The 26,933-nt window shown below is 45.2% G+C and overlaps 1 protein-coding gene across 1 annotated transcript in view; it reads right to left on the bottom strand.

The window, feature by feature from the left end:
* Positions 1 to 26,933, bottom strand: part of LOC110531032 (guanine nucleotide exchange factor VAV3-like) — an 88,218-nt gene that overhangs the window by 11,698 nt on the left and 49,587 nt on the right. The window contains exons 20-25 of the mRNA XM_036986618.1: positions 26,110 to 26,240; positions 12,372 to 12,437; positions 12,102 to 12,136; positions 10,926 to 11,042; positions 7,789 to 7,876; positions 4,391 to 4,523 (exon numbers count right to left, since the gene is read on the bottom strand). Of these exons, the coding sequence (XP_036842513.1) occupies positions 4,391 to 4,523; positions 7,789 to 7,876; positions 10,926 to 11,042; positions 12,102 to 12,136; positions 12,372 to 12,437; positions 26,110 to 26,240 (570 nt within the window). The remainder of the gene's footprint in view (positions 1 to 4,390; positions 4,524 to 7,788; positions 7,877 to 10,925; positions 11,043 to 12,101; positions 12,137 to 12,371; positions 12,438 to 26,109; positions 26,241 to 26,933) is intronic.

Genomic DNA, 26,933 nt, shown 5'->3' with positions numbered 1-26,933 from the left:
AAACCGCAGGAAGAGTAGCTGCTGTCGTGGCAGGAACTAATGGGGATCCATAATTAGCCCCGGGAAGAGTAGCTGTTGCCTTGGCAGGAACAAATGGGGATCCATAATAAACCCCAGGAAGAGTAGCTGCTGCCTTGGCAGGAACTAATGGGGATCCATAATAAACCACAGGAAGAGTAGCTTCTGCCTTGGCAGGAACTAATGGGGATCCATAATAAACCCCAGGAAGAATAGCTGCTGCCTTGGCAGGAACTAATGGGGATCCATAATAAACCCCAGGAAGAATAGCTGCTGCCTTGGCAGGAACTAATGGTGATCCATAATAAACCCCAGGAAGAGTAGCTGCTGCCTTGGCAGGAACTAATGGGGATCCATAATAAACCACAGGAAGAGTAGCTGCTGCCTTGGCAGGAACTAATGGGGATCCATAATAAACCCCAGGAAGAGTAGCTGCTCCCTTGGCAGGAACTAATGGGGATCCATAATAAACCCCAGGAAGAGTAGCTGCTGCCTTGGCAGGAACTAGTGGGGATCCATAATAAACCCCAGGGAGAGTAGCTGCTGCCTTGGCAGGAACTAATGGGGATCCATGATAAACCCCAGGAAGAGTAGCTGCTGCCTTGGCAGGAACTAATGGGGATCCATAATAAACCCCAGGAAGAGTAGCTGCTGCCTTGGCAGGAACTAATGGGGATCCATAATAAACCCCAGGAAGAGTAGCTGCTGCCTTGGCAGGAACTAGTGGGGATCCATAATAAACCCCAGGGAGAGTAGCTGCTGCCTTGGCAGGAACTAGTGGGGATCCATAATAAACCCCAGGGAGAGTAGCTGCTGCCTTGGCAGGAACTAGTGGGGATCCATAATAAACCCCAGGGAGAGTAGCTGCTGCCTTGGCAGGAACTAATGGGGATCCATGATAAATACAAATAGGAACGTTATTAATGACTTTGTCCTTTCATATATACATTAATTGGGAGAGACGCACACGCACACACACACACACGCACGCGCGCACGCACACACACACACACACACACACACACACACACACACACACACACACACACACACACACACACACACACACACACACACACACACACACACACACACACACACACACACACACACACACACACACACACACTGTGTGTCCTCCTCCTTTTCACTGCGTGTTACAGAGTGCTGCTGCTTCAGTCTGGAGCATCCGTTACCTTAATGTGCATCCCAAATGTCACCCTATTCCCTATATAGTGCACTTCCAGAGGTAAATCACAAACATCACTCTATTCCTTATACAGGTTTAGGATCTTAATTTGAGCCAGTTTGCTACAGTAGGAAAATAATCCTGCAGCAACAGGAAATGTGAAGAAATGATGTGGATTATAATTCATGGTCATTTTATGTAGGGGTTGGTCCATTTTTTCCTAATTGGAAAATCAACTCTGAAATTTTAAAGTGAAAATTACAAAACCCAGAAGCCTTTTAAAACCTCAGATAGGCAGGAAAGTTATCCTGCAACAGGGTGATCACATGACCCTTACGGACCCTGGTCAAACGGAATAAGGAACCATTTGGAACGTAATCCTTATGAGGTTTGGTTGTTGTTGTTGTTGTTGTTGTGCTGCTGGTTTGACCTGGAGCAAAACAATATATTGATTCATAATGGCTGGGTGCTGAGCGCTGCTCACACTGCTGCTGCTCATACTGCTGCTCATACTGCTGCTGCTGCTCATACTGCTGCTGCTCATACTGCTGCTGCTGCTCATACTGCTGCTGCTCATACTGCTGCTGCTGCTCATACTGCTGCTGCTGCTCATACTGCTGCTGCTGCTCATACTGCTGCTGCTCATACTGCTGCTGCTGCTCATACTGCTGCTGCTCATACTGCTGCTGCTCACACTGCTGCTGCTCACACTGCTGCTGCTCACACTGCTGCTGCTCACACTGCTGCTGCTCATACTGCTGCTGCTCACACTGCTGCTGCTCACACTGCTGCTGCTCACACTGCTGCTGCTCAGACTGCTGCTGCTCAGACTGCTGCTACTCAGACTGCTGCTGCTCAGACTGCTGCTGCTCACACTGCTGCTGCTCAGACTGCTGCTACTCAGACTGCTGCTACTCAGACTGCTGCTGCTCACACTGCTGCTGCTCATATTGCTGCTGCTCAGACTGCTGCTGCTCACACTGCTGCTGCTCACACTGCTGCTGCTCATACTGCTGCTGCTCACACTGCTGCTGCTCATACTGCTGCTGCTCATACTGCTGCTGCTCATACTGCTGCTCATACTGCTGCTCATACTGCTGCTGCTCATACTGCTGCTCATACTGCTGCTGCTCACACTGTTGCTGCTCACACTGCTGCTCATACTGCTGCTGCTCATACTGCTGCTGCTCACACTGCTGCTGCTCACACTGCTGCTCACACTGCTGCTGCTCATACTGCTGCTGCTCATACTGCTGCTGCTCATACTGCTGCTCATACTGCTGCTGCTCACACTGATGCTGCTCACACTGCTGCTCATACTGCTGCTGCTCATACTGCTGCTGCTCACACTGCTGCTCACACTGCTGCTGCTCATACTGCTGCTCATACTGCTGCTGCTCATACTGCTGCTGCTCATACTGCTGCTGCTCATACTGCTGCTCATACTGCTGCTGCTCACACTGCTGCTGCTCATACTGCTGCTGCTCACACTGCTGCTGCTCACACTGCTGCTGCTCACACTGCTGCTGCTCATACTGCTGCTGCTCACACTGCTGCTGCTCACACTGCTGCTGCTGCTCATACCGCTGCTGCTCACACTGCTGCTGCTCATACTGCTGCTGCTCATACTGCTGCTGCTCATACTGCTGCTGCTCACACTGCTGCTGCTCACACTGCTGCTGCTCTTCATACTGCTGCTGCTCATACTGCTGCTGCTCATACTGCTGCTGCTCACACTGCTGCTGCTCATACTGCTGCTGCTGCTTCTACTGACTAAGATCACTGGCATCTTGTAGAGCTATCTGAGGCTGTGGAGAGTGGTATTGACTGTTGACTGGCTTAGATACATACATAGCTACATATTGACTAGGCCGACATATCACTGACTTCATCACAGCCTGTATATTTACAGTATCAGAAAGTCAAATATTCCAGTCTGGCCATATCAGGGCTGAGGGAAAGTCAAATATTCCAGTCTGGCCATATCAGGGCTGAGGGAAAGTCAAATATTCCAATCTGGCCATATCAGGGCTGAGGGAAAGTCAAATATTCCAGTCTGGCCATATCAGGGCTGAGGGAAAGTCAAATATTCCAGTCTGGCCATATCAGGGCTGAGGGAAAGTCAAATATTCCAGTCTGGCCATATCAGGGCTGAGGGAAAGTCAAATATTCCAGTCTGGCCATATCAGGGCTGAGGGAAGGTGAAATGTTCCAATCTGGCCATATCTACGGCCTTCATTTCCACAAGGTCTAGACACGAGTGTGTACAGTTGAATATTAGAAAAATGCAGGCAGGTGGGCATTTCTAAATCTCACAGAGCTAAAGGCATGCTGTGGAGGAGGATGATTCGCGGAGGCCGAAACAAGCCTGCATATTTAAAGTCACTGTCTGGGCAAATGTGTGCTCGTTTCCTATTCTAACTAAACAAAAGGAAACATTTCAATAGACGACTATTAGGTGTTTCGTGGAATACTGATAGCATTGATGTGTTACTCTTGAGAGTCAAATTACCACTTATAGACCGTATTTCTAACAGGCCAAAAACAGGGCTGTGATTTGGATATAACACACATTTTTCACTTGAGTGTTGAATAAGAACAAATGCTAAGAGCAGGTTTTTATTTAATTGAACAACAGTATTTTTTTTGTTTGAAAATTGGGAGTTGGTTGTGCAAGCAATGAGAGTAAAGCATTTATTTCTTTTCTGTACACATGTACAACGTTCTCTGGCTGTGCTGTGATATAAACAGTGAGATCAATGACGCGAGTCTGTTATATCTTGTTGGATATAAAACCATGAGACCATTCAGACATCCTAATTTCAGGACTCACCTCACTTTTTTGAACAGATTCCAACGAGTGTTAGGGGGTCAATTCAGGAAGTGACATGAATTAAAACATTTTAAAATGACAAAAACAAGTTATAAGGTGATGATGGGACTCAGTTGCCTCCTGTACTCACCAATTATTGTACTAGACCATTAAGCAGTAACCAGTTCACACTGTGTTCACCAGTGGCAGCGTGCATCAAATCCAATGTATTTATAAAGCCCTTCTTACATCAGCTGATATCTCAAAGTGCTGTACAGAAACCCAGCCTAAAACCCCAAACAGAAAGCGATGCAGGTGTAGAAGCATTAGACCATTATGTTAGTGGAGACAGGGATCTGTCCTGTACTCACCAGTGCCAGTGTGTCGGATGCCTTGGGGCAGGCTGTTCCCGTTGCTTGGCTCCCTGAATGGTACCTGCAGTGTTGTGTCCAGACTCTTGAAGCCCTCTCTCAGAGAATGCTGCTTGTAGTAGTCTACCAGGTCCTGGGTGTTTAAAAACACACAATAACTAGTGAAAACACACAGGAAATACATTTCAGACCCACCTATGGTGACTTAAAAACTTAAGGAGGAGGAGCATGATGAATTGTATACATTTATTTCAATGGGATGGCATTATTTTATTGGGATGGCATTTCTTTATTGGGATGGCATTGTTTTATTGGGATGGCATTGTTTTATTGGGATGGCATTTCTTCATTGGGATGGTATTGTTTTATTAGGATGGCATTTCTTCATTGGGATGGTATTGTTTTATTGGGGTGGCATTTCTTCATTGGGATGGTATTGTTTTATTGGGATGGCATTTCTTCATTGGGATGGTATTGTTTTATTGGGGTGGCATTTCTTCATTGGGATGGTATTGTATTGGGATGGCATTATATTATTGGTATTGTATTGCTTTATTGGGATGGCATTGTTTAATTGGGATGGTATTTTATTGGGATGGTATTGTTTTATTGGTATGGCATTATTTTATTGGGATGGTATTGTTTTATTGGGATGGTATTTTATTGGGATGGCATTGTTTAATTGGGATGGCATTTTATTGGGATGGTATTGTTTTATTGGGATGGCATTATTTTATTGGGATGGTATTGTTTTATTGGGATGGTATTGTTTTATTGGGATGGTATTGTTTTATTGGGATGGTATTGTTTTATTGGGGTGACATTTCTTAATTGGGGTGGCATTGTTTTATTGGGGTGACATCTCTTAATTGGGGTGGTATTGTTTTATTGGGGTGGCATTTCTTAATTGGGATGGCATTGTTTTATTGGGATGTTTTATTGGTATTTTATTCCTTTATTGGGATGGTATAATTCTATTGGAATGGTATTGCCTTATTGGGATGGCATTATTTTATTGGGATGGCATTATTTTATTGGGATGGTATTAGTCTAGGTGTTATGTATGTCTATGGTTGCCTAGATTGGTTCTCAATTAGAGGCAGCTGTTTATTGTTGTCTCTGATTGGGAACCATATTTAGGTAGCCATATTCCTTGGGTATTTTGTGGGTTATTGTCTATGTCTAGTTGTTGGGGATGGCAGTTTTATTGGGATGGTATTGTTTTGGGGGGATGGTATTGTTTTATTGGGAAGGTATTGTATTGTTTTATGGGGATGGTATTGTTTTATTGGGATGGTATTGTTTTGGGGGGATGGTATTTTTTTATTGGGAAGGTATTGTATTGTTTTATGGGGATGGTATTGTTTTATTGGGATGGTATTGTTTTGGGGGGATGGTATTTTTTTATTGGGAAGGTATTGTATTGTTTTATGGGGATGGTATTGTTTTATTGGGATGGTATTGTTTTATTGGGATGGTATTGGAATGGTAATTGTTTTATTGGGATGGTATTGTTTTATTGGGATGGTATGGGAATGGTATTGTTTTATTGGGATGGCACTGTTTTATTGGGATGGTATTGTTTTGTTTTATGGGGATGGCAGAGTTTTGGGGGGATGGTATTGTTTAATTGGGATGGTATTGTTTTGGGGGGATGGTATTGTTTTATTGGGAAGGTATTGTATTGTTTTATGGGGATGGTATTGTTTAATTGGGATGGTATTGTTCTATTGGGATGGTATTGTTTTTTTTTGGATGATGACAGCATAGCGCTACTAAACTAGAAACATGTGGGAGGATTTGACAGCATAGTGTCACTAAACTAGAAACATGTGAGAGGATTTGACAGCATTACACCACTAAACTAAAAACGTGGGAGGATTTGACAGCATTGCACCACTAAACTGGAAACATGGGAGGATTTGACAACACAGCGCCACTAAACTAGAAACATGGGAGGATTTGACAGCACAGTGCCACTAAACTAGAAACATGGGAGGATTTGACAGCACAGTGCCACTAAACTAGAAACATGTGGGAGGATTTGACAGCACAGTGCCACTAAACTAGAAACATGTGGGAGGATTTGACAACACAGCGCCACTAAACTAGAAACATGTGGGAGGATTTGACAGCACAGCGCCACTAAACTAGAAACATGTGGGAGGATTTGACAACACAGCGCCACTAAACTAGAAACATGTGGGAGGATTTGACAGCACAGTGCCACTAAACTAGAAACATGGGAGGAATTGACAGCACAGCGCCACTAAACTAGAAACATGGAGGATTTGACAGCACAGCGCCACTAAACTAGAAACATGGGAGGAATTGACAGCACAGCGCCACTAAACTAGAAACATGGGAGGATTTGACAGCACAGCGCCACTAAACTAGAAACACGGGAGGATTTGACAGCACAGCGCCACTAAACTAGAAACATGGAGGATTTGACAGCACAGCGCCACTAAACTAGAAACATGTGGGAGGATTTGACAGCACAGCGCCACTAAACTAGAAACACGGGAGGATTTGACAGCACAGCGCCACTAAACTAGAAACATGGAGGATTTGACAGCACAGCGCCACTAAACTAGAAACATGTGGGAGGAATTGACAGCACAGCGCCACTAAACTAGAAACATGGAGGATTTGACAGCACAGCGCCACTAAACTAGAAACATGGAGGATTTGACAGCACAGCGCCACTAAACTAGAAACATGTGGGAGGATTTGACAGCACAGCGCCACTAAACTAGAAACATGTGGGAAGATTTGACAGCACAGCGCCACTAAACTAGAAACACGGGAGGATTTGACAGCACAGCGCCACTAAACTAGAAACATGTGGGAAGATTTGACAGCACAGCGCCACTAAACTAGAAACATGTGGGAAGATTTGACAGCACAGCGCCACTTGCGTCGTGACTGCACCAGTAGAGACCAGAGAAAATCATGTTCATCTCTCACCACGTTAATGTCATCAGATACTCTAACAAAATATATTTCTGCAAAAACAAATCAATGTTAGCTAGCTAGCTACGTTTAACCTCGTTGAATGTGCGTTTCCAATGTTTCCAATTTCAGTTTGTGTGGTTGTTGGTTTAGCTTTCTGTAACTTTATAGCAAGTACAGTCTGCATGTGTAGGTGCTTATTGCGTCATGATTGCAAGGTGTCGCGTGTGTGTGTGTGTGTGTGTGTGTGTGTGTGTGTGTGTGTGTGTGTATATCAGGGAGGTTGGAGCAGAAGACAAATTCCCATCTTTTCCAACTGTCCAATATCTGGTTTTCGAATGCCCTTCTAGCCAAACAGAAAAGAGTATTCAACAACGCTGTGGTATAATTCTGTATACTGTATCGTGTGCTAAATTGCAAAGTGGGACCAAAACACGACATACCAACACAGTCTTAAACAGCCTGGTCTCTGCGATGTAAAAGCATTCATTCTTTGTCAGGATCTTGATGTGTTTGACGTCATCGTTGAACCTGTGGGCAGAACATGGCTAGGCTTTAGCTAATCAAACCAAAATGTTATTTGTCACATTAGCAGAATACAACAGTGAAATGCTTTACTTACAAGCCCTTAATAACAAACAACGCAGTTTTGGGAAAAAATATATTTTTAAATACAGTTGAATTCGGCATCTTACATACACATAGGTTGGAGTCATTAAAACTCGTTTTTCAACCACTCCACAAATTTCTTGTTAACAAACTATAGTTTTGGCAAGTCAGTTAGGACATCTACTTTGTGTATGACACTAGTCATTTTTCCAACAATTGTTTACAGACAGGTTATTTCCCTTATAATTCACTGTATCACATTTCCAGTGGGTCAGACGTTTTGGAAAATTGCAGAAAATGATGTCATGGCTTTAGAAGCTTCTGATAGGCTAATTGACATAATTTGAGTCAATTGGAGGTGGACCTGTGGATGTATTTCCAGGCCTTCCTTCAAACTCAGAGACGCTTTGCTTGACATCATGGACAAATCAAAAGAAATCAACCAAGACCTCAGAAAAAAAATTGTAGACCTCCACAAGTCTGGTTCATCCTTGGGAGAAATTTCCAAATGCCTGAAGGTACCACATTCATCAATACAAGCAATAATATGCAAGTATAAACACCATGGGACCACGCAGCCATCATACCGCTCAGGAAGGAGACGCATTCTGTCTCCAAGAGATTAACATACTTTTGTGCGAAAAGTGCAAATCAATCCCAGAACAACATCAAAGGACCTTGTGAAGATGCTGGAGGGTACAAAAGTATCTATGGGTCCTATATCGACATAACCTGAAATTCCACTCATGCACCAGAAGGTGTTGGAGTCGTGCCTGGCCCTCCAGTCATGAGTAAATTTAACCAAATGGGCTAACTCAGACATGTGTGTGCAGGACACCCATAGAGTCCACCTTGACAACCATAGAGTCCACCATGACAACCATAGAGTCCAACTTGACAACCATAGAGTTCACCTTGACAACCATAGAGTCCACCTTGACAACCATAGAGTCCAACTTGACAACCATAGAGCCCACCTTGACAACCATAGAGTCCACCTTGATAACCAGAGTCCACCATGACAACCATAGAGTCCAACTTGACAACCATAGAGTTCACCTTGACAACCATAGAGTCCACCTTGACAACCATATAGTCCACCATGACAACCATAGAGTCCACCATGACAACCACTGAGTCCATCTTTACAAACATAGGGTCCACCATGACAACCATAGAGTCCACCTTGATAACCATAGAGTCCACCATGACAACCATAGAGTCCACCTTGATAACCATAGAGTCCACCATGACAACCATAGAGTTCACCATAGAGTCCACCTTGATAACCATAGAGTCCACCATAGAGTCCACCTTGACAACCATAGAGTCCACCTTGACAACCATAGAGTCCACCTTGACAACCATAGACTGCACCATAGAGTCTACGATAGTAAACCATAGAGTCCACTTTGACAACCATAGAGTCCACCTTGACAACCATAGAGCCCACCTTGACAACCATAGATCCCACCTTGACAACCACAGAGTTCACCTTGACAACCACAGAGTCCACCTTGACAACCATAGAGCCCACCTTGACAACCATAGAGTCCACCTTGACAACCACAGAGTCCACCTTGACAACCATAGAGCCCACCTTGACAACCATAGAGCCCACCTTGACAACCACAGAGCCCACCTTGACAACCATAGAGCCCACCTTGACAACCATAGAGCCCACCTTGACAACCATAGAGCCCACCTTGACAACCACAGAGTCCACCTTGACAACCATAGAGCCCACCTTGACAACCATAGAGTCCACCTTGACAACCATAGAGCCCACCTTGACAACCACAGAGTCCACCTTGACAACCATAGAGCCCACCTTGACAACCATAGAGTCCACCTTGACAACCATAGAGCCCACCTTGACAACCATAGAGTCCACCTTGACAACCATAGAGTCCACCTTGACAACCACAGAGTCCACCTTGACAACCATAGAGCCCACCTTGACAACCACAGAGTCCACCTTGACAACCATAGAGCCCACCTTGACAACCACAGAGTCCACCTTGACAACCATAGAGCCCAACTTGACAACCATAGAGTCCACCTTGACAACCATAGAGCCCACCTTGACAACCACAGAGTCCACCTTGACAACCATAGAGCCCACCTTGACAACCACAGAGTCCACCTTGACAACCATAGAGCCCACCTTGACAACCACAGAGTCCACCTTGACAACCATAGAGCCCACCTTGACAACCATAGAGTCCACCTTGACAACCATAGAGCCCACCTTGACAACCACAGAGTCCACCTTGACAACCATAGAGCCCACCTTGACAACCACAGAGTCCACCTTGACAACCATAGAGCCCACCTTGACAACCATAGAGCCCAACTTGACAACCATAGAGTCCACCTTGACAACCACAGAGCCCACCTTGACAACCATAGAGTCCACCTTGACAACCATAGAGTCCACCTTGACAACCACAGAGTCCACCTTGACAACCATAGAGCCCACCTTGACAACCATAGAGCCCACCTTGACAACCATAGAGTCCACCTTGACAACCATAGAGTCTACTACGGCTTGAATGTCACTGGCTGGAGAGCTGTGTCACATTACCAGACACCATTTCCGAGGCCCTCGACTCTGCTCTACTTCATAATCTCTAGCCCACAGACCGTAGCCGAATAACTGGACAATGTCTGACACATGCCAAAAAACACAGTTTGAATGGCTAACTGACCATGAGTGTCCAGTGACACGGCAGTTAAATCCTGGTTCTGTTTGTAACAGCTGAAGTCGTCATTTCCTGCTCCACATATAACATGGAGGGTTAAAACACAGTCCCAAAAACATTTCAGACTATCAATGGCTCTTGAACAGGACAGTGTGACATGACAGTTACACCATGGTCCTGGAAGTGAAGAACATGCCCCTGCTTGCACGTACATGATGCTGACACACACACACACACACACACGTCCCAGTCCCAGGTCCACTTACTTGATACTGATGGCATACTCGTTAGACTCTCTGGTCCGGTGTCTGATCAGGTAGGTGCTGTTCTCTCTGTCCATCAGCTTTACCGCCGCCTCCTGCCTCTCCATTGGTCCTGCAAACCTGACCATGAGATAAACCATGAGATAAACATCACACAAACAACACACAACCATCAGACAACCATCAACCAACAATCATACAACCAACACACAACCATCAGACAACCATCAACCAACAATCACACAATCAACACACAACCATCAGACAACCACCAACCAACAATCACACAATCAACACACAACCATCAGACCACCATCAACCAACAATCACACAACCAACACACAACCATCAGACAACCATCAACCAACAATCACACAATCAACACACAGCCATCAGACAACCATCAACCAACAATCACACAACCAACACACAACCATCAGACAACCATCAACCAACAATCACACAACCAACACACAACCATCAGACAACCATCAACCAACAATCACACAATCAACACACAATCATCAGACAACCATCAACCAACAATCACACAATCAACACACAACCATCAGACAACCATCAACCAACAATCACACAACCAACACACAACCATCAGACAACCATCAACCAACAATCACACAACCAACACACAACCATCAGACAACCATCAACCAACAATCACACAAACAACACACAACCATCAGACAACCATCAACCAACAATCACACAACCAACACACAGCCATCAGACAACCATCAACCAACAATCACACAATCAACACACAACCATCAGACAACCATCAACCAATAATCACACAACCAACACACAACCATCAGACAACCATCAACCAACAATCACACAACCAACACACAACCATCAGACAACCATCAACCAACAATCACACAATCAACACACAACCATCAGACAACCATCAACCAACAATCACACAACCAACACACAACCATCAGACAACCATCAACCAACAATCACACAACCAACACACAACCATCAGACAACCATCAACCAACAATCACACAATCAACACACAACCATCAGACAACCATCAACCAACAATCACACAACCATCAGAGAATCACAAACAGTCCACAAATAACCATTGGAAACCCAGTAACAATGACATTATAATTCCTGACATATAAGAGTTGCTGTTTCACCTACCACAGCTGGGCTGAATAATCCACTGGTTTGGGTACCTGGGAGGGACAGTGAGAAACACAGTTATTTCCAGCTAAATGAAATCAATGCAGACAAGTAGAGGTCATCTGCAGTAATGAGCAATCACCTGTGAAGAACGTAGGCATTTAGAAAGGGTTTATGAAGGCTTATGAAAGTTTATGAAGGCTTATGAAGTTTTATGAAGGCTTAGGAAGTTTTATGAACGCTTCATTAAGCCTTTAAATGAGTTGTTAAATTAGCATCTATACTTACACATGGGCATGGCCTAACGGCATCGCTGGGAAAGGAACCAATCTCACTCGTCGCCAAGATCTTGCCCTGCAATGGCACATGGCTGTTAGTTAATCACATTACATTAGTCTGGGAGCAACATCCATCCGCTCCTCCTCCCCCATCGCTTCTATAAATCATCCCTTCCCTCCTCCTTCTCCCCCATCGCTTCTATAAACCATCCCTTCCCTCCTCCTTCTCCCCCATCACTTCTATAAACCATCCCTTCGCTCCTCCCCCATCACTTCTATAAACCATCCCTTCGCTCCTCCTTCTCCCCCATCGCTTCTATAAACCATCCCTTCGCTCCTCCTTCTCCCCCATCACTTCTATAAACCATCCCTTCGCTCCTCCTTCTCCCCATCACTTCTATAAACCATCCCTTCGCTCCTCCCCCATCACTTCTATAAACCATCCCTTCCCTCCTCCTTCTCCCCCATCACTTCTATAAACCATCCCTTCGCTCCTCCCCCATCACTTCTATAAACCATCCCTTCCCTCCTCCTTCTCCCCCATCACTTCTATAAACCATCCCTTCGCTCCTCCCCCATCACTTCTATAAACCATCCCTTCCCTCCTCCTTCTACCCCATCACATACTATAAACCCTCCCTTCGCTCCTCCCCCATCACTTCTATAAACCATCCCTTCCCTCCTCCTTCTCCCCCATCGCTTCTATAAACCATCCCTTCCCTCCTCCCCCATCGCTTCTATAAATCATCCCTTCCCTCCTCCTTCTCCCCCATCGCTTCTATAAACCATCCCTTCTCTCCTCCCCCATCGCTTCTATAAACCATCCCTTCCCTCCTCCCCCATCGCTTCTATAAATCATCCCTTCCCTCCATCCCTTCGCTCCTCCCCCATCGCTTCTATAAACCATCCCTTCCCTCCTCCTTCTCCCCCATCACTTCTATAAACCATCCCTTCCCTCCTCCCCCATCGCTTCTATAAATCATCCCTTCCCTCCATCCCTTCGCTCCTCCCCCATCGCTTCTATAAACCATCCCTTCCCTCCTCCTTCTCCCCCATCACTTCTATAAACCATCCCTTCCCTCCTCCCCCATCGCTTCTATAAACCATCCCTTCCCTCCTCCCCCATCGCTTCTATAAATCATCCCTTCCCTCCATCCCTTCGCTCCTCCCCCATCGCTTCTATAAACCATCCCTTCCCTCCTCCCCCATCGCTTCTATAAACCATCCCTTCCCTCCTCCTTCTCCCTCATCGCTTCTATAAACCATCCCTTCGCTCCTCCTTCTCCCCCATCACTTCTATAAACCATCCCTTCCCTCCTCCTTCTCCCCCATCACTTCTATAAACCATCCCTTCCCTTCTCCCTCATCGCTTCTATAAACCATCCCTTCGCTCCTCCCCCATCGCTTCTATAAACCATCCCTTCCCTCCTCCCCCATCGCTTCTATAAACCATCCCTTCCCTCCATCCCTTCGCTTCTATAAACCATCCCTTCCCTCCTCCTTCTCCCTCATCGCTTCTATAAACCATCCCTTCGCTCCTCCCCCATCGCTTCTATAAACCATCCCTTCTCTCCTCCTTCTCCCCCATCGCTTCTATAAACCATCCCTTCCCTCCTCCTTCTCCCTCATCACTTCTATAAACCATCCCTTACCTCCTCCCCCATCGCTTCTATAAACCATCCCTGCCCTCCTCCCCCATCGCTTCTATAAACCATCCCTTCCCTCCATCCCTTCGCTTCTATAAACCATCCCTTCCCTCCTCCTTCTCCCTCATCGCTTCTATAAACCATCCCTTCCCTCCTCCCCCATCGCTTCTATAAACCATCCCTTCCCTCCTCCCCCATCGCTTCTATAAACCATCCCTTCCCTCCATCCCTTCGCTTCTATAAACCATCCCTTCCCTCCTCCTTCTCCCCCATCGCTTCTATAAACCATCCCTTCCCTCCTCCTTCTCCCTCATCGCTTCTATAAACCATCCCTTCGCTCCTCCCCCATCGCTTCTATAAACCATCCCTTCCCTCCTCCCCCATTGCTTCTATAAACCATCCCTTCCCTCCATCCCTTCGCTTCTATAAACCATCCCTTCCCTCCTCCTTCTCCCTCATCGCTTCTATAAACCATCCCTTCGCTCCTCCCCCATCGCTTCTATAAACCATCCCTTTGCTCCTCCCCCATCGCTTCTATAAACCATCCCTTCCCTCCTCCCTCATCGCTTCTATAAACCATCCCTTCGCTCCTCCCTCATCGCTTCTATAAACCATCCCTTCCCTCCTCCTTCTCCCCCATCGCTTCTATAAACCATCCCTTCCCTCCTCCCCATCACTTCTATAAACCATCCCTTCGCTCCTCCCCCATCGCTTCTATAAACCATCCCTTCCCTCCTCCCCCATCGCTTCTATAAACCATCCCTTCCCTCCTCCCCCATCGCTTCTATAAACCATCCCTTCCCTCCATCCCTTCGCTTCTATAAACCATCCCTTCCCTCCTCCTTCTCCCCCATCGCTTCTATAAACCATCCCTTCCCTCCTCCTTCTCCCTCATCGCTTCTATAAACCATCCCTTCGCTCCTCCCCCATCGCTTCTATAAACCATCCCTTCCCTCCTCCCCCATCGCTTCTATAAACCATCCCTTCCCTCCATCCCATCGCTTCTATAAACCATCCCTTCCCTCCTCCTTCTCCCTCATCGCTTCTATAAACCATCCCTTCGCTCCTCCTCCATCGCTTCTATAAACCATCCCTTCGCTCCTCCCCCATCGCTTCTATAAACCATCCCTTCCCTCCTCCCTCATCCCTTCTATAAACCATCCCTTCGCTCCTCCCTCATCGCTTCTATAAACCATCCCTTCCCTCCTCCTTCTCCCCCATCGCTTCTATAAACCATCCCTTCCCTCCTCCTTCTCCCCCATCACTTCTATAAACCATCCCTTCGCTCCTCCCCCATCGCTTCTATAAACCATCCCTTCCCTCCTCCTTCTCCCCCATCACTTCTATAAACCATCCCTTCGCTCCTCCCCCATCGCTTCTATAAACCATCCCTTCCCTCCTCCTTCTCCCCCATCGCTTCTATAAACCATCCCTTCCCTCCTCCTTCTCCCCCATCGCTTCTATAAACCATCCCTTCCCTCCTCCTTCTCCCCCATCACTTCTATAAACCATCTCTTCGCTCCTCCCCTATCGCTTCTATAAACCATCCCTTCCCTCCTCCCCCATCGCTTCTATAAACCATCCCTTCCCTCCTCCTTCTCCCCCATCACTTCTATAAACCATCCCTTCGCTCCTCCCCTATCGCTTCTATAAACCATCCCTTCCCTCCTCCCCCATCGCTTCTATAAACCATCCCTTCCCTCCTCCCCCATCGCTTCTATAAATCATCCCTTCCCTCCATCCCTTCGCTCCTCCCCCATCGCTTCTATAAACCATCCCTTCCCTCCTCCTTCTCCCCCATCACTTCTATAAACCATCCCTTCCCTCCTCCCCCATCGCTTCTATAAACCATCCCTTCGCTCCTCCTTCTCCCCCATCGCTTCTATAAACCATCCCTTCCCTCCTCCCCCATCGCTTCTATAAATCATCCCTTCCCTCCTCCTTCTCCCCCATCGCTTCTATAAATCATCCCTTCTCTCCTCCTCCCCCACCGCTTCTATAAATCATCCCATCACTCATTCCCCCCTCCCCATCGCTTCTATAAATCATCCATCCCCTCCTTCTATTCTACTCCTCCCCATCGCATCTACAGTATAAATCATCTATTCTCTTCTCCTCCTCCACAATCACTTCTATAAATCATCCCCTCCTCCTCCCCCATCGCTTCTATAAATCATCCCTTCCCTCCATCTCTTCTATTCCTCCCCATCGCTTCAATAAATCAACCCTTCCCTCCTCTTCTCCTCCTCCACCATCACTTCTATAAATAATTCCTTCTCTCCTCCTCCGCCCCATCACTTATATAAATCATCCCTTCCCTCCTTCTCTACTGCTCCCCATCGCTTCTATAAATCATCCTTCTATCCTTCTCTCCCCCTCCCGCATCACTTCTATAAATCACCCTTCTATCCTTCTCTCCCTTTCCCGCATCGCTTCTATAAATCACCCCTTCCCTCCTTCTCTCCTCCCCCACCGCTTCTATAAATCCTAGACAATTAGCTCACAATGAGACAGAGCGTCTAACACACTAACACACTAGTGATGTAGCAGTCACTAACACACTAGTGATGCAGCAGTCACTAACACACAAACACACTAGTGATGCAGCAGTCACTAACACACTAACACACTAGTGATGTAGCAGTCACTAACACAATAACACACTAGTGATGTAGCAGTCACTAACACACTAACACACTAGTGATGCAGCAGTCACTAACACACTAGTGATGTAGCAGTCACTAACACACTAGCGATGCAGCAGTCACTAACACACTAGTGATGTAGCAGTCACTAACACACTAGTGGTGTAGCAGTCACTAACACACTAGTGATGCAGCAGTCACTAACACACTAGTTGAGGTTTTTCTTTCCTTCTTTTTATCTGACGTTAGTGCGTAGCCTCATCCTAACCTTTAGGGCCTAACTGTAGAGGGCCAAATGCTTTTGGGAACTTGAGAAAAGAGTAGGGAGAGTAGAAAGGAGGGTCAGAACTGTAGCCTAATGTTTGGGAAAGATTTGGGGAAGTGTAGCAGTGCTGGTTATGTTATGTGATGATTGTGAGGCGCTAAAGAAATGTGACGGTCACAAGACGGGGCCTTTAAAATGGTCAAGGGAACTGTGCTGTTCTGATGGGTTAAACGGAATAGTCGCCTGACTGAAATCTGGACATTGAATTGGGTCTATAACCTCTCACATTGCCTAATATTAACTCCTGCAGAATTAAGCATTTCTTGCAGTAAAACTATACACCAAATGTACATTTAGACTCTGGAACAGGAGAGGAGAAATATGATTTCATTTAGCATCTTGAGAGAATAAAACGCTCGGTTAGGGACCGTCTCTAAAAGGTGGCGGTGCAATCTTCATCAGCATCATAAAACCTTATACAGCAGTTAGGGACCGTCTCTAAAAGGTGGCGGTGCTATCTTTATCAGCATCATAAAACCTTATACTGCAGTTAGGGACCGTCTCTAAAAGGTGGCGGTGCAATCTTTATCAGCATCATAAAACCTTATACTGCAGTTAGGGACCGTCTCTAAAAGGTGGCAGTGCAATCTTTATCAGCATCATAAAACCTTATACTGCGGTTAGGGACCGTCTCTAAAAGGTGGCGGTGCAATCTTTATCAGCATCATAAAACCTTATACTGCAGTTAGGGACCGTCTCTAAAAGGTGGCGGTGCTATCTTTATCAGCATCATAAAACCTTATACTGCGGTTAGGGACCGTCTCTAAAAGGTGGCGGTGCAATCTTCATCAGCATCATAAAACCTTATACTGCAGTTAGGGACCGTCTCTAAAAGGTGGCAGTGCAATCTTTATCAGCATCATAAAAACTTATACTGCGCTTAGGGGCCGTCTCTAAAAGGTGGCGGTGCAATCTTTATCAGCATCATAAAACCTTATACTGCAGTTAGGGACCGTCTCTAAAAGGTGGCAGTGCTATCTTTATCAGCATCATAAAACCTTATACTGCAGTTAGGGACCGTCTCTAAAAGGTGGCGGTGCAATCTTTATCAGCATCATAAAACCTTATACTGCAGTTAGGGGCCGTCTCTAAAAGGTGGCGGTGCAATCTTTATCAGCATCATAAAACCTTATACTGCAGTTAGGGGCCGTCTCTAAAAGGTGGCGGTGCAATCTTTATCAGCATCATAAAACCTTATACTGCAGTTAGGGGCCGTCTCTAAAAGGTGGCGGTGCAATCTTTATCAGCATCATAAAACCTTATACTGCAGTTAGGGACCGTCTCTAAAAGGTGGCGGTGCTATCTTTATCAGCATCATAAAACCTTATACTGCAGTTAGGGACCGTCTCTAAAAGGTGGCGGTGCAATCTTTATCAGCATCATAAAACCTTATACTGCAGTTAGGGACCGTCTCTAAAAGGTGGCGGTGCAATCTTCATCAGCATCATAAAACCTTATACTGCAGTTAGGGACCGTCTCTAAAAGGTGGCGGTGCTATCTTTATCAGCATCATAAAACCTTATACTGCAGTTAGGGACCGTCTCTAAAAGGTGGCGGTGCTATCTTTATCAGCATCATAAAACCTTATACTGCGGTTAGGGACCGTCTCTAAAAGGTGGCGGTGCAATCTTTATCAGCATCATAAAACCTTATACTGCAGTTAGGGACCGTCTCTAAAAGGTGGCGGTGCTATCTTTATCAGCATCATAAAACCTTATACTGCGGTTAGGGGCCGTCTCTAAAAGGTGGCGGTGCAATCTTTATCAGCATCATAAAACCTTATACTGCAGTTAGGGGCCGTCTCTAAAAGGTGGCGGTGCAATCTTTATCAGCATCATAAAACCTTATACTGCAGTTAGGGGCCGTCTCTAAAAGGTGGCGGTGCAATCTTTATCAGCATCATAAAACCTTATACTGCAGTTAGGGACCGTCTCTAAAAGGTGGCGGTGCTATCTTTATCAGCATCATAAAACCTTATACTGCAGTTAGGGACCGTCTCTAAAAGGTGGCGGTGCAATCTTTATCAGCATCATAAAACCTTATACTGCAGTTAGGGACCGTCTCTAAAAGGTGGCGGTGCAATCTTCATCAGCATCATAAAACCTTATACTGCAGTTAGGGACCGTCTCTAAAAGGTGGCGGTGCTATCTTTATCAGCATCATAAAACCTTATACTGCAGTTAGGGACCGTCTCTAAAAGGTGGCGGTGCTATCTTTATCAGCATCATAAAACCTTATACTGCGGTTAGGGACCGTCTCTAAAAGGTGGCGGTGCTATCTTTATCAGCATCATAAAACCTTATACTGCGGTTAGGGACCGTCTCTAAAAGGTGGCGGTGCAATCTTCATCAGCATCATAAAACCTTATACTGCACTTAGGGACCGTCTCTAAAAGGTGGCGGTGCAATCTTCACCAGCATCATAAAACCTTATACTGCAGTTAGGGACCATCTCTAAAAGGTGGCGGTGCAATCTTTATCAGCATCATAAAACCTTATAATGCGCTTAGGGACCGTCTCTAAAAGGTGGCGGTGCAATCTTTATCAGCATCATAAAACCTTATACTGCGGTTAGGGACCGTCTCTAAAAGGTGGCGGTGCAATCTTTATCAGCATCATAAAACCTTATACTGCAGTTAGGGACCGTCTCTAAAAGGTGGCGGTGCTATCTTTATCAGCATCATAAAACCTTATACTGCGCTTAGGGACCGTCTCTAAAAGGTGGCGGTGATCTCTTTATCAGCATCATAAAACCTTATAATGCGCTTAGGGACCGTCTCTAAAAGGTGGCGGTGCAATCTTTATCAGCATCATAAAACCTTATACTGCAGTTAGGGGCCGTCTCTAAAAGGTGGCGGTGCAATCTTTATCAGCATCATAAAACCTTATACTGCAGTTAGGGGCCGTCTCTAAAAGGTGGCGGTGCAATCTTTATCAGCATCATAAAACCTTATACTGCAGTTAGGGGCCGTCTCTAAAAGGTGGCGGTGCAATCTTTATCAGCATCATAAAACCTTATACTGCAGTTAGGGACCGTCTCTAAAAGGTGGCGGTGCTATCTTTATCAGCATCATAAAACCTTATACTGCAGTTAGGGACCGTCTCTAAAAGGTGGCGGTGCAATCTTTATCAGCATCATAAAACCTTATACTGCAGTTAGGGACCGTCTCTAAAAGGTGGCGGTGCAATCTTCATCAGCATCATAAAACCTTATACTGCAGTTAGGGACCGTCTCTAAAAGGTGGCGGTGCTATCTTTATCAGCATCATAAAACCTTATACTGCAGTTAGGGACCGTCTCTAAAAGGTGGCGGTGCTATCTTTATCAGCATCATAAAACCTTATACTGCGGTTAGGGACCGTCTCTAAAAGGTGGCGGTGCAATCTTTATCAGCATCATAAAACCTTATACTGCAGTTAGGGACCGTCTCTAAAAGGTGGCGGTGCTATCTTTATCAGCATCATAAAACCTTATACTGCGGTTAGGGGCCGTCTCTAAAAGGTGGCGGTGCAATCTTTATCAGCATCATAAAACCTTATACTGCAGTTAGGGGCCGTCTCTAAAAGGTGGCGGTGCAATCTTTATCAGCATCATAAAACCTTATACTGCAGTTAGGGGCCGTCTCTAAAAGGTGGCGGTGCAATCTTTATCAGCATCATAAAACCTTATACTGCAGTTAGGGACCGTCTCTAAAAGGTGGCGGTGCTATCTTTATCAGCATCATAAAACCTTATACTGCAGTTAGGGACCGTCTCTAAAAGGTGGCGGTGCAATCTTTATCAGCATCATAAAACCTTATACTGCAGTTAGGGACCGTCTCTAAAAGGTGGCGGTGCAATCTTCATCAGCATCATAAAACCTTATACTGCAGTTAGGGACCGTCTCTAAAAGGTGGCGGTGCTATCTTTATCAGCATCATAAAACCTTATACTGCAGTTAGGGACCGTCTCTAAAAGGTGGCGGTGCTATCTTTATCAGCATCATAAAACCTTATACTGCGGTTAGGGACCGTCTCTAAAAGGTGGCGGTGCTATCTTTATCAGCATCATAAAACCTTATACTGCGGTTAGGGACCGTCTCTAAAAGGTGGCGGTGCAATCTTCATCAGCATCATAAAACCTTATACTGCACTTAGGGACCGTCTCTAAAAGGTGGCGGTGCAATCTTCACCAGCATCATAAAACCTTATACTGCAGTTAGGGACCATCTCTAAAAGGTGGCGGTGCAATCTTTATCAGCATCATAAAACCTTATAATGCGCTTAGGGACCGTCTCTAAAAGGTGGCGGTGCAATCTTTATCAGCATCATAAAACCTTATACTGCGGTTAGGGACCGTCTCTAAAAGGTGGCGGTGCAATCTTTATCAGCATCATAAAACCTTATACTGCAGTTAGGGACCGTCTCTAAAAGGTGGCAGTGCAATCTTTATCAGCATCATAAAACCTTATACTGCAGTTAGGGACCGTCTCTAAAAGGTGGCAGTGCAATCTTTATCAGCATCATAAAACCTTATACTGCGGTTAGGGACCGTCTCTAAAAGGTGGCAGTGCTATCTTTATCAGCATCATAAAACCTTATACTGCAGTTAGGGACCGTCTCTAAAAGGTGGCGGTGCAATCTTCATCAGCATCATAAAACCTTATACTGCAGTTAGGGACCGTCTCTAAAAGGTGGCGGTGCTATCTTTATCAGCATCATAAAACCTTATACTGCGCTTAGGGACCGTCTCTAAAAGGTGGCGGTGATCTCTTTATCAGCATCATAAAACCTTATAATGCGCTTAGGGACCGTCTCTAAAAGGTGGCGGTGCTATCTTTATCAGCATCATAAAACCTTATACTGCAGTTAGGGACCGTCTCTAAAAGGTGGCGGTGCTATCTTTATCAGCATCATAAAACCTTATACTGCGCTTAGGGACCGTCTCTAAAAGGTGGCGGTGCAATCTTCATCAGCATCATAAAACCTTATACTGCAGTTAGGGACCGTCTCTAAAAGGTGGCGGTGCAATCTTCATCAGCATCATAAAACCTTATACTGCAGTTAGGGACCGTCTCTAAAAGGTGGCGGTGCAATCTTTATCAGCATCATAAAACCTTATACTGCGGTTAGGGACCGTCTCTAAAAGGTGGCGGTGCAATCTTCATCAGCATCATAAAACCTTATACTGCGGTTAGGGACCGTCTCTAAAAGGTGGCGGTGCTATCTTTATCAGCATCATAAAACCTGATAGTATTTCAACCACAAAATATACATCCACACTGAACTCTTAGCAAAAACATGTTAGGTCAAACTGGACATTTTGCATGGAAAATCTTTCAATTTAAAAAAATATATATACAGTGGGGCAAAAAAGTATTTAGTCAGCCACCTTTATTTAATCTTTATTTAACTAGGCAAGTCAGTTAAGAACACATTCTTATTTTCAATGACAGCCTAGGAACAGTGGGTTAACTGCCTCGTTCAGGGGCAGAACAACACATTTTCACCTTGTCAGCTCGGGGTATTCAATCTTGCAACCTTAACTAGTCCAACGCAATAACGACCCGCCTCTCTCTCTCGTTGCACTCCACAAGGAGTTACGCAAATGCAGTAAGCCAAGGAAAGTTGCTAGCAAGCGTTAAACTTATCTTACAAAAAACAATCAATCATAATCACTAGTTAACTACACATGGTTGATGATATTACTAGATATTATCTAGAGTGTCCTGTGTTGCATATAATCTGACTGAGCATACAAGTATTTGACTGAGCGGTGGTCGGCAGAATCAGGTGCGTAAACATTCATTCAAACAGCACTTTTGTGCGTTTTGCCAGCAGCTCTTCGTTGTGCATCAAGCATTGCAATGTTTATGACTTCAAGCCTAAACAGCAAGCCTATCAACTCCCGAGATGAGGCTCGTGTTAACGAAGTGAAATGGCTAGCTAGTTAGCGCTCACTACTTGTCGATGTGTTCCTGGTTCGAGCCCAGGGAGGAGCGAGGAGAGGGACGGAAGCTATACTGGTACACTGCCAATACTAAAGTGCCTATAAGAACATCCAATAGTCAAAGGTTAATGAAATACAAATGGTATAGAGGGAAATAGTCCTATAATTCCTATAATAACTACAACCTAAAACTTCTTACCTGGGAATATTGAAGACTCGTGTTAAAAGGAACCACCAGCTTTCATATGTTCTCATGTTCTGAGCAAGGAACTGAAACGTTAGCTTTCTTACATGGCACATATTTTACATGGGACATATTGCACTTTTACTTTCTTCTCCAACACTTTGTTTGTGCATTATTTAAACCAAATGGAACATCTTTCATTATTTACTTGAGACTAAATTGATTTTATTGATGTATTATATTAAGTTAAAATAAGTGTTCATTCAGTATTGTTGTAATTGTCATTATTATAAATAAGTAAATAAAAACATCGGCTTTTATGGCCCTCCAATAATCGGTATCGGTAAAATCATAATCGGTCGACCTCTACTACAGACACCCTGGTTCGAATCCAGATTGTGATTGGGAGTCCCATAGGGCGGGCCAGTGTCGACCGGGTTTGGCCGGTGTAGGCCGTCATTGTAAATAAGAATTTGTTCTTCACTGACTTGCCTAGTTAAATTACATTTAAAAAAAATACAAATAAACAACAGGCTGGTTTACCACAAAATAATAAATCTGATGAATCCCAGAATAGTGGAAGTCCTCTTTGAGTCCTCTCTCTCTCTCTCTCTCTCTCTCTCTCTCTCTCTCTCTCTCTCTCTCTCTCTCTCTCTCTCTCTCTCTCTCTCTCTCTCTCTCTCTCTCTCTCTCTCTCTCTCTCTCTCTCTCTCTCTCTCTCTCTCTCTCTCTCTCTCTCTCTCTCTCTCTCTCTCTCTCTCTCTCTCTCTCTGTGTCTCAGCCCCTTTATTACAGTATGAAGTGTGTCTCCGCCCCTTTATTACAGTATGAAGTGTGTCTCAGCCCCTTTATTACACTATGAAGTGTGTCTCCGCCCCTTTATTACACTATGAAGTGTGTCTCCGCCCCTTTATTACAGTATGAAGTGTGTCTCAGCCCCGTGCAACTCCTCTTCAAAACATACATTAGATTGAAAAGTGAATCTGAAGGCCATCTCGATTATTCATTCAGCTTAATAACATTTCATCTGAAAGCTGTGGAGAGCCCCTCTCTATTTGTTACGCCCTCGTAAGCGTAAGATAAAGATTAAACGTATTACCCTGGTGCAGTAAACAGGAGCCAGCCTGAAGGATCAAATTAAATTACATTGATTGATTACATTGTCCTGGCTGGCACAGGGAGGGGGGGGAAAGAGAGAGAGAGAGAGAGAGAGAGAGAGAGAGAGAGAGAGACTAGTGATATAATTGCCTTCAGGATAGAACAGGGGATATGAAATCTCAATGTTCTGTAATCCTATCCTTTAGAACTCTTGGGGGAACCCGTTGGAAGATTAAGTATCCTTATTAGAACGTCGTTATGGATACTGAAGGGAGGGATAAAATAATTTGCAAATGTGCATTATCATTCACCAAATTCGGAGTAGGCTACCCCCCCCCCCAGGGGACATGGCCTATACAGAGTTCATGGTAACCACGGTGACCGCGCCAAACTTTCACACTTTTCAACTCGACTCTTCGTCCAGTAGGATTATTAATGGTCTCCTGGCAACCATTTCATAGCCACGTTGTGTATAAGTTAGTTAGAGATCAGTGAGAGACTTTTGTATATTTTTTTAAGCCAGTAGTCCTGAAAGTAGAACTCACGAGACAAAAGTGAAAATGGTGTACTTCGTCACATACGTGCACCACGTCAGGGATCCATTCAATTCAATGCAAGGGGCTTTATTGGCATGGGAAACATGTGTTAACATTGACAAAGCAAATGAGGTAGATAATATACAAAAGCAAAATAAACTTAAATTGATTAACCAAGTGATACACACAGAGAGAGAGAAACTAAACTGAACCAGACACAAGGACTCTGCAGAGAAGAACTCTAACACATTCTCACACACAGGCACATTAGTGACTGTCTAATGTGACTATATTAGAGCCATACTGTCACCATTGATCTCTCTCTCTCTCGCTCTGCTGTGTGTGCATCTTGCTAGCCGTCGCTCATTTGGCGAGGGGGCTGAAAAGTCATTGGCAGAAACTCAAATTGCTAGGAGGTGGCCCACGTGGAGGAAATGGCCCCGCAGAGCATGCAGAAAACAGTCGCTTTCAAACCAGTGATTACGTTGCTAATTGAGGTCTAAATAAAACAAGTAATTCTGTATAAATTACACATTGACATGTCCTGCCCAAAGCGGGAGGTTTAAAAAATACAAGTCGCCAAAAATACTATTTATTTTTTATAAAACTAACAAATGGTGACAGTATGGCTCTAATATAGTCACATTAGACAGTCACTAATGTGCCTGTGTGTGAGAATGTGTTAGAGTTCTTCTCTGCAGAGTCCTTGTGTCTGGTTCAGTTTAGTTTCTCTCTCTCTCTCTGTGTGTAGCACTTGATTAATCAATTTAAGTCACTAATTGGCTAGATCAACTTCTCTGCTCTCACAGATCTAATCAGAAGAGGCAAGGAAGACAACAGATAGCATTCACACAACCACACACAACCACGCACAACCACGCACAACCACACACAACCACACACACAACCACACACACAACCACACACACACAACCACACACAACCACACACAACCACACACCACCACACACACACACACACACACACACACACACACACAACCACACACCACCACACACAACCACACACCACCACCACACACCACCACACACAACCACGCACCACATTCCTCATGCAGAGCAGGAGTTTCATCACTCCAGGCTGAAGAAATCAATTGACAGAGCTGTGCGTGTCTGGGTTACCAACTACCACCCACTATCTCCTCTTAATGCTGACCTCTATGTAACGGTTCTGTGATGATTCACCTGGAATGAACTGGATGAGCATGACGGCTGAATGTGTGGGTTAAATCCCAGCAGTTAATGAGGAGCGAGGTCTCTCACACACACACACACACACACACACACACACACACACACACACTAACACACACACACACTAACACACACACACACTCACTCCTTCCGTCTGACTGAGTCGTCACCCACCTGCCACCAGGAGCTGTGTAGGTCGGCACAGATGAGCTCGATGATGTCCCCAGCATGGATGGTCAACGGGGGGGCACTCTGGGGAGAGGGGATGCCACAGTAGTCTCTGATCACCAGCATCCTAGGGAGACCTGGAGACAGAGGAGAGGAGAAGACACATGCTGAGACAGGGCTATGGTAGACTCAACAGCCTTGGTTTCTCAAATGATTGCCTCGCCTGGTTCACCAACTACTTCTCAGACAGAGTTCAACGTGTCAAATCGGAGGGTCTGTTGTCCAGACCTCAGGCAGTCTCTATGGGGGTACCACAGGGTTCAATTCTCGGGCCGACTCTTTTCTCTGTATATATCAATGATGTCGCTCTTGATGCTGGTGACTCTCTGATCCACCTCTACGTAGACACCATTCTGTATACATCTGGCCCCTCTTTGGACACCGTGTTAACAAACCTCCAAACGAGCTTCAATGCCATACAACACTCCTTCCGTGGCCTCCAACTGCTCTTAAATGCTAGTAAAACTAAAGCACGCTCTTAAACCGTTCGCTGCCTGCACCCGCCCGCCCGATTAGCATCACTACTCTGGACGGTTCTGACTTAGAATATGTGGACAACTAAAAATACCTAGGTGTCTGGTTAGACTGTAAACTCTCCTTCCAGACTCACATTAAACATCTCCAATCCAAAATTAAATCTAGAATCGGCTTCCTATTTCGTAACAAAGCATCCTTCACTCACACCGCCAAACTTACCCTCGTAAAACTGACTATCCTATTGATGCTCGATTTCGGCGATGTCATCTACAAAATAGTTTCCATTAGTCTAC

Source organism: Oncorhynchus mykiss, chromosome 8 (genome assembly GCF_013265735.2).
Source record: "Oncorhynchus mykiss isolate Arlee chromosome 8, USDA_OmykA_1.1, whole genome shotgun sequence".
Classification (NCBI taxonomy): domain Eukaryota; kingdom Metazoa; phylum Chordata; class Actinopteri; order Salmoniformes; family Salmonidae; genus Oncorhynchus; species Oncorhynchus mykiss.
This window is presented reverse-complemented; position numbering and strand designations above follow the sequence as displayed.